We start from the raw sequence: 11,313 nt of genomic DNA, 5'->3' as shown, positions 1-11,313 counted from the left end.
ACCCCTCTTTGGCTGGTGACTGGGCTTCCCCAGCAGAGGGCTGGCTGTTTGGCGACCATTCAGCCTGCTCTCATCAACCAGGAAATTCGGTTTTAGGGGCTACAGATCCTGGGAGATGGGTCCGTGACAAATGTGTTTTGGCTGGCTCACCCAAGCAATGCCGTCCTGTGAGGGTTGAGTGAGCAGCTGCCATACTCTACAGTGGACACCAGCTTCACTGTGAGCACCTTTAACATTGAGTGCAAAGCTAGAACACAGCCATGTGCCCTAGAGGAGGGCACACCTAATTCTGCAAGGCAGGAGGGGTCACAGAGGTAATGTCATAAAGGGGATAGCTGTCCAAGCTGCCTCCAGCTCCAGCCCCTCCTCCTTTAACATTACTTTGTTCTCTGCTTCAAAAGAGACTCCTTTGGCCATCTAGAAGAAACTCTTTTGAAAGCTCAAAGGCCAACCCTTCTGAAACTTTTCCTGATACACTCTCCCATAAATATATGCCCTGTGGACCCCCAAACTTTCATTAGTGAATATGAAATACTTCAGTGTATCTATTTACACACCTGGCTCTTCTACTAGTCTCCCAAGTCTACCCAAGACAGGAATGTCATCCCCTGTGCCGAGCATGATGGAAGTTATCGAACGGCTTGGATACAGGGCTGGTGGGAAGATCAGCTATTGTTTATTTAGTACCTGTATGGCAGGTACTGTCAGATTGTTTACATTCATGATCTCCACTTTATAGATTAAGAAACTGAGACAGAATATAAATAACTTGTTCAAATTCAGCAGCAAGAGTCAGGGCTCAAACAAGTGCTTTTGTTTACTTCAAGGCCATCACGAAAAAGTTTAGCTTTTTCTGTGATGGAACCGTTCTATATATGTACCATCTGAAAGGGTAGGCATTAGTCATTTGTAGCTATTGAACACTTGAAATGTCACTGGTGAGACTGAGGAAGTGAATTTTAAACCTTAGAAAATATATATATACAATTTTTAATAAGGATACACACACACATAATTTTTTAATGCCTATAGCACCTGGTATTCCTAGGTGGTCTCCCATCCAAGTACTAACCAGGCCAAACTCTGCTTAGCTTCCGAGATCAGACGATAGGGCACTTTCAGGGTGGCATGGCCATAGACAACCTTAGAATAAATAGCCAAACATGGCTGATTACTGTCTTAGCACAGGTAGAGGCAGAATTCTTGGATTTGAAGTCTACCCTTTTGCTCACTGGCTAGATTTGGAGCATGCTGCTATAGCTCATGGAACCTGTTTCCCTACTAGCCATGAAATGGGATCATTATTTCTCTGAGGTTACCTTTTGGCTCAAATGAGCTCATTAGGTGAAAAGGACCAAAGCTCTCTATAGGCAGAGAGAGCAGTTTCAGAAATGCGTGGTGCCTAGACTGCAACGGAGGGCTCTGGATTGGGGCCCTTGGCAGGGATGTCAAGGACCAACCATGAGAATGCCTCTGGTGGGGATCCCTAGGCCCAAGTACCAGCCATATGGTCTTAGGAAAGAAAAAAACCCCCCTCCCCACTTTCACATATGCACACAGAGCACAGACCTCATGCAGCCCCAAGGGGCAAAAAGAGACTTTAATTAGGGGAGGGAGGAGATATAAGAAAAGGTACAGCGAGCGTGGGAGCAGAGAAGCCAGAGCGGATAAGAGGACCCTGGCCGGGAATCTCACAGGACTCACCTGTCCACCTCAAGCACAGGCACTGCACTGACAAACAAGGCGAAACAATGGCCCCTCTCAGCTGGGAGGGCGTGAAGCAGCCCCTGGGGCCAGAGGTTGCCTGGCTTTCTGGCCCTAGTTTCCAAGCATGGTTGGTGACCACCAGTTCAGCCCATGTCCCCAACCAGTGCTGGGTGACCATCTTCGCTTAGGAAGCAGGCCACCACTTCTGGGCCTGAGGAGGCTTGAGAATAAGAGGGCTAGGGAGAGGAACTGAAGTTTGAAACCTCCCTCCCTCCCACCTGGGGTGGCTTGGGGGAAGGTACAGTAGTCGCCTTCTGGCTCCAGGCCAGCCCAGGCCACAGCGACCAATAACATACAATCACTGGGACCAGTCACAGCCACTGGAGGCAGAGGTGGTTTAAAAAAAAAAGACAAAAAGGTTACAGTCTCCTACAAGCACAGTTTAAATTTCAAGACGTTAAAAAAAAATCTGTCCCGGCCCAGGGGACTGAATATCAGAAGCCAGCCTGACCAGGCACATGTGGCCTTGGGGCAGGTCCACTGCTGCTTTGTTGCCAGCTAGCAAGCGCACCACCCCCCCTCCCACATCTAATGCCCACCCTAACCCAGTTCTCCTCCGCTGCTTCCGCTGCCGCTCTGAGAAGTAACTCCAGGACGCCTTCGCAGAGACACGGGGGAGTCTGAGGGGGAAGGCCACGAGATCCACCCAGATGGTTTAAAACTGTCAAGAAAATCAAGAAGTGAAAGATGGTTATTGCTGTATCCTGGCAGGCCTGCTCAGGGGAGGTGGGCTAACCTGAAAGCTGCCACTGTGCTCACATCTCTGAGGGGCAGGGCTGGGTCCCAGGACACCCCTGTGGGCATGCTCTTTCTAATTCATCCATCCCTTTGGGGCACTGGCCCTAAACCTAGTAGTAGACAAGGCAGAGAAATTAAGGGTTGTATAGGTTTTCCACAGCTTCCCTTGGCTGTGTCATGGAGGCTACTACAAAGCCCTGGAGGTTGCTTTCTTTAGAGATGCAAGGGCTTAAGGATTCAGACGGCTGTGTACTTTTTGTCAAGCTCTGTGTGGTCTTCCAACCAAGACAGGCCCTTGACATGTTTTCTGCCATCGAGGATCCTCCATGGTGCCTAAAATAGCCCTGGACATTTTACAGACCAGAAGTTGTATACCAATGGTCCACAGGCTGAACCCAGTCCAAAGATGAGCAGTGTTTGGCTCACAAAGTGTTCCAAAAAATATGAATTAGTTGCCAACCTTGAAAATATCAGAGACTCCATATACAAACAAATTCAGATTTAGGGATTCTTTTAAAAAGCTGGAAAATGAAGCTATGTGATGGTGATCCTCTTTAGGTAAGGCACGTGCTCATTAGCCCACTTCACTCATGTACATTACCTGGCCAACCCCTGTATGCATGTGAGTATGTGACCCCTGCCAGATGCCATGGTACTACCCGAGATCTTTGGGTCTGAAACCTAGCTCCAAGTCCTGGTTCTCCCACTTACTGGCTTGAGGGACCTTGGCAGGTGACTTAACTTCCAAAGCCCCAGTGTGCTCATCTGTAAAATGAGGGTAACAACTGCCTCAAAGATCGTTTTAGGTATTAAGACGTGAATGTGATTTTTTTAGCTGTATAACTATAGAAATGCAATTATCATAAAAACTAGATTGTTGAATGAATGATCCATATATTAAATTGGGACAATAACTATATTTTTCTTCACAGTTGAATCTATAGACCACCTAAATGCCCAGGCCATAAAACTTTGGTGCTACAATACAAAGAACTCTTACTATGTGCCAAGTGATATGCTCTACATCCATTTCCTCGTTTAACGTTCGACCACACTGAAAGGTTCATATTAATTACAGTCTCCTCATTTTGCTGCTGAGGAAATTGAGTTTTAGTTCCATACCATGACCAAGTAGGCAGTAGAGCCCAGACTACACCCAGGTGGTCTAACCGCACAGCCTGTGTGATCTGAACAAGCGCGCTACCCTGTGCGCACATCACAGCTACTTTGTACATTGGCTGCCCTCAGTATAATTAAAGCCCAGGGGAAGCAAGTGTAATTTCCATTTTTAGATATCTGAGCGCCTTCTGGGCTGGATCTGTATGCACTAGTAGGAATAAACACTAAATCTACCATCTAGGGATCACAATCAACTCTGAATATGTCAACAAACCAAAGATTGTTTGGAAGATGGAAAAGAAAAAATAAAGAGTCATGTCCTGAATATCTAAACAAGAACAACTGTGTCATCAGTTCACCAATGTTTACAATTCCTCCTTTTCAGAGAATTGCAGTCCTTTAAGTTAGGAAGGCACAAACAATTGAAGAGGGATCTGGAAGACTTAAGCCAGGAAATGATGGAAAACAGGCTGAAGACATCATGACGGTAAGCCTGAGAAACAGACACTGAAGGAAAATACTTAAGTCTGTCTGAAAAATTACACTATGACTATCCCATATTCCTAAAAATTCACATGTGGATTTAACTTACCTAGGCATAGATAAGGACTCTGTGTGTATTTTGAGATGTAGAGGTTAGCATTTAAGTCCCCATGAAAGACTAAGAGAGGTATCCCCCAGACATCCAGATACAGAAAATGTCCTGTAGTTCTTAAAGATGAACCTCAGGTCCTCTAGCATCAAGGTACACGGCTGACCTGCCACCTACTAGAGGTCCTAGAGGCCTCAGTAAATATTCACATGTCATTGGCACCACTTTCCTGCCAGATGCTAAGTTCTCAACAACCCATGACTCCTTCTACTTTTGGACACAAACCAGGAAGGCTCCTACTTACATTCTTGAGAAACTCCTCAGCCACAATGCGGGCACGGGCATTGACCGATAGTTTCATCTCGCTGATCTCCTTGTCAATCTCCTCCATGAAGTGGATCACAAAGTCTACCAACTTGTGTTTGTACATCTGCTCTGTGTGGAAGTTGGTGATCAGAAAACTGATGTCATACCCCTAGGGAAGGAAGACAGCAAGGAGGAAAAAGAGAAGAAACAAGAGAATATCAGTATCCCGGAAGCACATAGCTGGCCATGTTCTTTGTATTTACTCAGCCACATGCTTCCAGCTGGCTGTGTTCTTCTCTCAGGCTATCCACCTGGTGGGGTGTCTATGTTAGGGCCATGGAACTGAACCCAGGTGATAATTTTGTGTACATCAGATATCTCTGGAAGACTATCTATGACACAAATACTTGCATTAAAAATGAGTGAATGGAGAACGAATGAGGGACTTGAAATCTTGTTATAGAAGAATTCAAACAACAGGGAACATTTAGTCTGGAGAGAAGAGATGCTGTGAGAGAGGGATGGGATGGAGTCCTTAACTATCAGATGGGTTGTGTGTGGAAGAGCAATTTTATTTATTCTGGGTAGTCCTAGGTTAGATCTAGGACAGGAGAAAGATTTTAGCTCAGGATGAGGACAAGCTTGTCCAGCATGTCTAGTGTATTTGATGATGGTGCATGCTGCTTTGTATAATAGTTGCTCGGTCACTGGGGATATTTTAAGTCAATCTGGCAGGGAGCCTGTGGAGAGGACTCAAATACCAAGTCAGGCAACAACCAACCCAATGTCAACTATAGCCATGAGAGACCATGAATCAGCAGGTGACAAAGCTTAGATAGGATTTCTGATTCATTGTGTCCTTTCTGCTGCTACATGGGAAGATGAGCAATGTGTCTCCTCTTTTTTGCCTTTTCCATAGTTGAGGCAGACCCAACTTCTCCAAAGCTGATCCCCCTTACTCCCACTGTAGCTGAAATGAAGGCTCACTCTCAATTCAAACAGGGGGTGGGTGCCCTATAGCTGGAGAAGCACCAATCCCGGTTCTAGAAATGATCCTGAGTGAGTGACAGTGGACTCAGTGATAGAATCCTAGGTATTATGAACATGTGGATCACCCGGTCTCACCTCCACCGGTTTCCTTCGAAGAATAAAAAAGTTCTCTGCTCGCATCATCATGAAGCGCATGAACTTGTGGCATAAAATCTTCTCGATCTCATCAGCCTGGTGAGGGCAAAGGAGAAAAGTTTCCCTAAAGCTGACACCCTAGTCCAACAGAAACCTGTAGCTCGGTCTTCTGACTCAAATTCCCCCAGGCTCACTGGAGGCAGTGGGGTTTGGTATTGGGAGCAACCACTGCCTGAACTTTGAAATATGGGGTACTTGGTTACCAATGAAAAGGAGGGTCTACAACATTAGAGCCTCTCCAACTTAATAGGGTATTATTATGATATCATCTTTGCCCATTCCAGAGAGCTAATTCTGGTGAACCCGAGTCTTCTATCGACTCTTTCCAGTGTCCACACACACATTCGAAGCTGCCTTTCTCTTTCTCATTTCACTAGTGCTGCATGTTCAAGATTTGTGATATACCCCATCTGGGCTATCAATAATCTTAGGTGGTCTCCACTTTAATAACATTGAAAATCAATCTCTAGTTTCTCCCTGCTAAACTTTCAATATTTCTAAAGGAAGAATTTTGCAGCTAGGTACTGGTATGTACTGAACACCCCAACATTTGTTAATCTTCTCCTTTAACAAAGAGAGCAGGCACCAGAGTTAGAGCTTTCTGTAGGCAACAGTACCTAGTCTGAACATAATAACATTGTTTTATTTTTCATTACGTTTATTTTTTAGATTTCCCTCTATTTAGTAAGTGACATCGTTTTTCCACTTATGGCATGGTTTTTTTTTTTTTCAAACCAATTTAAGTAACAGAAATTAAGTCAATTTAAAGAAACCTATCAATAACTGTCCAGGTGGAAAACCATCGGGGTGGTGGAAATGTCAAGACATTTGAAAAAGGTTGCCTTGAGGAAACTTAAGAAATTGCAATTTGTTTTTTACCCCAAATTTCACTTTCAGGATTTAGGGCTATCAAATTGGTACTAGTACTATTTATTTTTCTGAACTGGACTTATTCTTCATTCCTTAGGAAATGTTCTATGACCCGACGTCACACTGGCCCATGGCCTTGGCTGCTGTATTTCCTAACTTCTAATCTAGAACAAGGCCTAGAAGATGGGGTTGCTTGCTCTTTATTCTAATGACTGGCTGAGTTTGGCAAATCATTTCCTGGGTACGTTCAAAAAACAGAGCCTATGTTTCCTTGCACCCTGATCTCTCAGATGGGGATCCCTGGCCTCCTGAGGAAGCAAGGACTTCATGATGAGCTCACCTGTTTCACAGCAATGCTGACCCGGACAGAGTTGATAGAGCCCTCAATCAGAACCTTTTCCTTCTCATTCCTGCTGATGGTCACAGGTTGTAACAGGAGCTCTTTGCTACTCCTGAAAACACAATGTCACAAAGTCCTCTGTATTACAGAGGAACAGAATGCTCATGGACACCCCATAGCAGGTTCTGGACTCACTTTCTGAGACCAGAGTTCATGAAATAGAAGATTCACAAGCAGGCGTGCTCCAAGATGGGGGACAGTGAGCATGTTCTCCAGAGAAAAGAGCAAGGCTCTGGAGTCAGGGTGAAAGGTTTTGAAATCCAGCTTCCTTTTACTTTCCTTAGACAAGTTACCCTGTTGAAATCTCAATTTTCTCATCTGTAAAATGACTGATTCTTATTTCATTGGCGAGGTCTGAGAGAAATCAAAAAGGGTCAAGTGTCCAATAGTGTGCCTGGCACATGGTAGGAGCTTTACAAATGACAGCTCTTATTTTAATAGCTAATAACAAACCCACACACCATTTAGGGAATGAGAAGAGAGAGGCAGCCTTAGAGATAAGGACAAGCTAAAATCAAACAGTTTAGCATCCTTTAATTATCAATCCAGAATGATTCACTTATTCAGCATTAAAACTCCTCTCAGCTCAGTTCTCATTTTGCTGCCTCTGCATCCCTAGATCTATATAATGGTAATTAACTGTGGTGGTAGTGTCTGTGAGCTATTGTCATCTTTAAAATGCCTTGTGGAGATCAAATATATTAAGTAGCATAACACGGCTCATGCTAACACCTTGTCAGTTTTTCAAAATTCAAACCACATATGTGATATGTGATAACACCACATATCTCAGTTATATATATGTCTCATATTAAACTTTAAAGTGGAGAAAGTATCATTTGTTTTCAAAATATAAACTAGATAAGAATATAACCCAAAATGCGGAATATTTGGAGTAGGAAATCTGAGAGTCTAGGCTGATGGGAGAAAAAAATCCTTGATCTTTAAATTAGAAAAGGATGGAGATGGCATCAGATAACTAAATTCTCTATCCTCTCCTTAAACTACCAGTGGGTTCAATAACGCCACAGGAGATATTTTACGAACAGCTCTACTCTGAGAATTCATACTTGTGTCAAGCAATCTTGGCTCCAGAGTAGCTTCTCCCCTGGGTTTTGTCCTGTCAACCCAATGACCTTATTTTCTGAACTCCAAATTGGTAACCATTGGCAGCAAGACCATACATGTGAACTGTGGTTGTCGTTCTAGGATGGAAGTTCATGGCACCTTCTAGACAACAGCCATCTTTGGAGCTGCACTCATTACTCCCACCCTGACCTTTTCCTTCCCTACCTGACTTCCACTTCCGGCTTGTTGTGTCGTTCCACAACCTGGGAGGAGAAATTCTCCAGGCAGAGGGCAGCCTGCAGTGTAGCCCGCACGGCACTCAGGTAGGGACGGAGAGTGGCAGTCTGTAGGAAAAACCCCAAGGGAGGATCAGAATCTGTCTCACCAAACCCACTGGCTCCAGCTACACAGAAGCTAGGCAATACTGCTGGTGCTGGGCTCTCAGACACCAAAGTAAAAAGAAAAGACTAGTCCTTCAAGGCACCTTCCATTCTAAGTCTAGAGCAGTGGTTCTCTACAGGGGACCATTATGCCTGCCAGGGGGCATCTGGCAACATTGAGACATTATTCACCAACACAACTTGGAATGGGGATGCTTCTGGCATTGAGCAGAAAGAGGCCAGGTATACCACTAAACATTCTACAACACACAACAAAGAATTATTTCAGCCTCAGATAGTGCTGAGGTTGAGAAACTCCAGTCTAGAATCATACAGGTGAATGACTGTTCTCAATCTGTCTTCTGAGCCAACAAATGGATAAGTCTACTATGTGCCAGGCACTGAGCTAAGTGCTAGGAAACTATGATATAAAGGACAACTGTAAAGTAATTACATTTATATTTGCAGAAGCAATTGGCTTTGATTTGAAGATGGAAACAGGAGTAGGAGAATTTTACAATGAGAAAAATAAAGGCATTCCCACTAGAAGGATCACCTTCTAGCTACACTGGCTTATCTTCATTTCCTTATATTAGCTAAGTTCTTTCTCACCTTGGGATTTCATACATGCTAAACCATTTATCTGCAGGCTTTTCTACCCTCTCTTCACCTAAGTCATCCTTCAAATCTCAGCTTATTTAGGGAAGGCCTCTTCCTTCCTCAGAAAAGTCATTCTTGACTTCCCCTTCATAGCATTTCTTATAATTTACAATGATACATCCTTCATACATCTTTAGTAATTTTTCCTTCACTAGACCGTAAGGTTCATGGTCAACAGACCATGTCTATTTTATTCAAATCTACGGAGCCTGCACCTAGCTCAGTTATTACCTAACATACATAGCGTCTTACTTTCTGTAGAATGAAAGTAAGTAGTAACTTAGGCAAGGTTAGGATAACGCAAAAGGGCATTAAGTGTTCCAGAAGTAGTAATGAGAACAATGTTGCTATGTATAGGAAATATTTTAGATTTAGTAGATGAGGCTGCAACGGCAGCGTGGAGATTCATGGAGAATCTCAAAAGCCAGTCTACTGAATTTAGCTTTTTTTTTTTAAGGTGGTAAGGAACTGCTGGGGCTTTCTGAGGGGGAAGTTACACGACTACAGCTGCATGGTGGCTCTGTGAAGAATGATTGGAGAGGGAAGTGAGACATAAGGTGGAGAGTGTTATTTAAGGAGTGCTGGTGTGACCTTGGACTAGGGCTGTGGGGAGGACAAGCAGAGTGTATCACAGGGGTTTGATTGATGTAAGATGTAGATGATCATGGGATAAAAACACCTCCCAACAAACTATGGTCCATCAATAGAGTGAAATACTACTCAGCAACGAAAAGAAATAACTACTAATACACATATCATGGATGACTCTCAAATGCATTATAGAAGGCACATTAAAAAGCCTACATACTGAACAATTCCATTTATACAACAATATGGAAAAGGCAAAACTAAAGGGGGAAAAATCAGTGGCTGCCTGGGATAGGGGGTAGAGAAGAAGACTGATTACAAAGGGACCTGAGGGAACATTTTGAGATGATGGAAATGTTCTGTACCTTGATTGCAGTAGTGGTTACATGATTGTGTTTGTCAAAATTCATAGATGATAAACCTGAAAAGGGTGAATTTTAGGTGGCCATCCCCATGACGCCTGCCCTTCCACAAATAAAATAGACATAGTCTCATGTAATACATCAATAAACTGGATTTTTAAAAAATCAAGACGTATGGCCATTATAAGGAACAAAAGAGGAAGAGCAAGTTTAGGAGAGGAGTTTTGATCTAGAGGTCTAATGTCAAGGTGTCTTCAAGTTATCCAAGCAAACCTTGAGAGCTAGGAAAGCAAATTCAGGAGTTACCAGAATATACAAGGTCATCAAAGCCAGAAGACTAGACAGGTATCAGTCAACTTCCAGGACCTCCCACATTTATCAAAAGGAAGAACATCCAAGGAGTTGAGGGCTCAGCAGTATTAAATGTTACATACTACAGTAAGGCTAACGCTGCTGAGTTCTGACCAGGAAGGGACTTGGATCGAGGCGGCATAAAAGAGACACTTCAGCAGGGTAGAAGCAAGGCAGCGGGTAAGAAGAGTGGGGTACGGAAGTGTGGACAGTTCCCTTGGGAAACTTGTGGGATCAAGAAGGCAGGAGACAACAGCAGTGTATTTAGTAAAGTTCTATTCTGGGTGGAGAGGTGGCCCTACTACATGCCCGCTACCACGAGCCTAGGAAGTCCCACTTCCGGCTTCCTCCATTCCTGAAAAGCATTCCCTGTTTCGAAAGCCAGACTATGAAGCTGCCAGGCCTGTTTCTTAAAAAAGCGTCCCTCGCTCGCCCCTTCCTCACTTCGGCACCATAACCCGCCCTCTTTCTCCCAGCCTCATCGTGCCTCCAACTGCCCAGCAACCCTCAGCCACAGGCCTCTCCGCGGCAAAGCCGTATCTCCCCCAGACCCACAGCGCTGAGAGAGAACAAGGTAGGGGGTGGGGGGTTGGGGGGGTCCCTGGCCAGGGGCCCGGCTCTCTCACCATTGCGGGCGCTGGCTGGGCCGGAAAGCGGAAGTGCGGAAGTGGCCAGGCCCGCGACGCCTGCCCTTTCGCGAGAAGCGCAGCCGCAGTCTCCACCCGGACTTCCGGATGGTACCATCTATGCTCCGAGCGGGGAAAGGGGAGCCTCAGAACACTGAGTCCCTAGGAGATTTTCCCGCTGGGACTGTGTTGGTATCTTTAGATTCCTGAAGTTTCAAATAGGTGCTCAAGCTTCTCCCGTTACCCAAGCAGCTCTCGCTTGTGACTTTGGCCTTCTCGTCCTCTTTGCCGCTTTCTTCCC

At 44.7% G+C, this 11,313-nt stretch overlaps 1 protein-coding gene and 1 pseudogene across 3 annotated transcripts; both read right to left on the bottom strand.

Moving 5' to 3' along the window:
- Positions 1 to 1,023: 1,023 nt before the first annotated feature.
- LOC120622457 (uncharacterized) lies at positions 1,024 to 1,140 on the bottom strand (annotated as a pseudogene).
- A 430-nt stretch (positions 1,141 to 1,570) lies between these two features.
- ARPC4 (actin related protein 2/3 complex subunit 4) lies at positions 1,571 to 11,145 on the bottom strand. 3 transcript variants are annotated; one of them, XM_039886678.1, is made up of 7 exons: positions 11,013 to 11,145; positions 10,039 to 10,094; positions 8,271 to 8,389; positions 6,918 to 7,029; positions 5,648 to 5,743; positions 4,521 to 4,691; positions 1,571 to 2,428 (listed from the first exon to the last, which is right to left on the bottom strand). In XM_039886678.1, exons 1-7 carry the CDS (start codon positions 11,128 to 11,130, stop codon positions 2,423 to 2,425), a joined length of 678 nt encoding a protein of 225 aa, XP_039742612.1. In that variant the 5' UTR covers positions 11,131 to 11,145; the 3' UTR covers positions 1,571 to 2,422. The 3 variants fall into 3 exon arrangements, with proteins under 3 accessions (XP_039742612.1, XP_039742613.1, XP_039742614.1); XM_039886679.1 differs by lacking the exon at positions 10,039 to 10,094 and having other exon boundaries at positions 11,013 to 11,143; XM_039886680.1 differs by lacking the exons at positions 8,271 to 8,389; positions 10,039 to 10,094 and having other exon boundaries at positions 11,013 to 11,074.
- Positions 11,146 to 11,313: the final 168 nt, after the last annotated feature.

Source organism: Pteropus medius, unplaced genomic scaffold (genome assembly GCF_902729225.1).
Source record: "Pteropus medius unplaced genomic scaffold, Ma_sr-lr_union100, whole genome shotgun sequence".
Taxonomy (NCBI): domain Eukaryota; kingdom Metazoa; phylum Chordata; class Mammalia; order Chiroptera; family Pteropodidae; genus Pteropus; species Pteropus medius.
This window is presented reverse-complemented; position numbering and strand designations above follow the sequence as displayed.

What these genes read in the sequence shown, in the direction of transcription:
- ARPC4 (XM_039886678.1), bottom strand. Translation starts at nt 11,130, where the DNA reads ATGGTACCATCCGGAAGTCCGGGTGGAGACTGCGGCTGCGCTTCTCGC. An exon ending in TAACCACTACTGCAATCAAG is followed by an intron (nt 8,390 to 10,038) that starts GTACAGAACATT and finishes TTTTTCCTACAG; the next exon opens with ACTGCCACTCTCCGTCCCTA. An exon ending in TTCGAAGGAAACCGGTGGAG is followed by an intron (nt 4,692 to 5,647) that starts GTGAGACCGGGT and finishes TTCCTTCCCTAG; the next exon opens with GGGTATGACATCAGTTTTCT.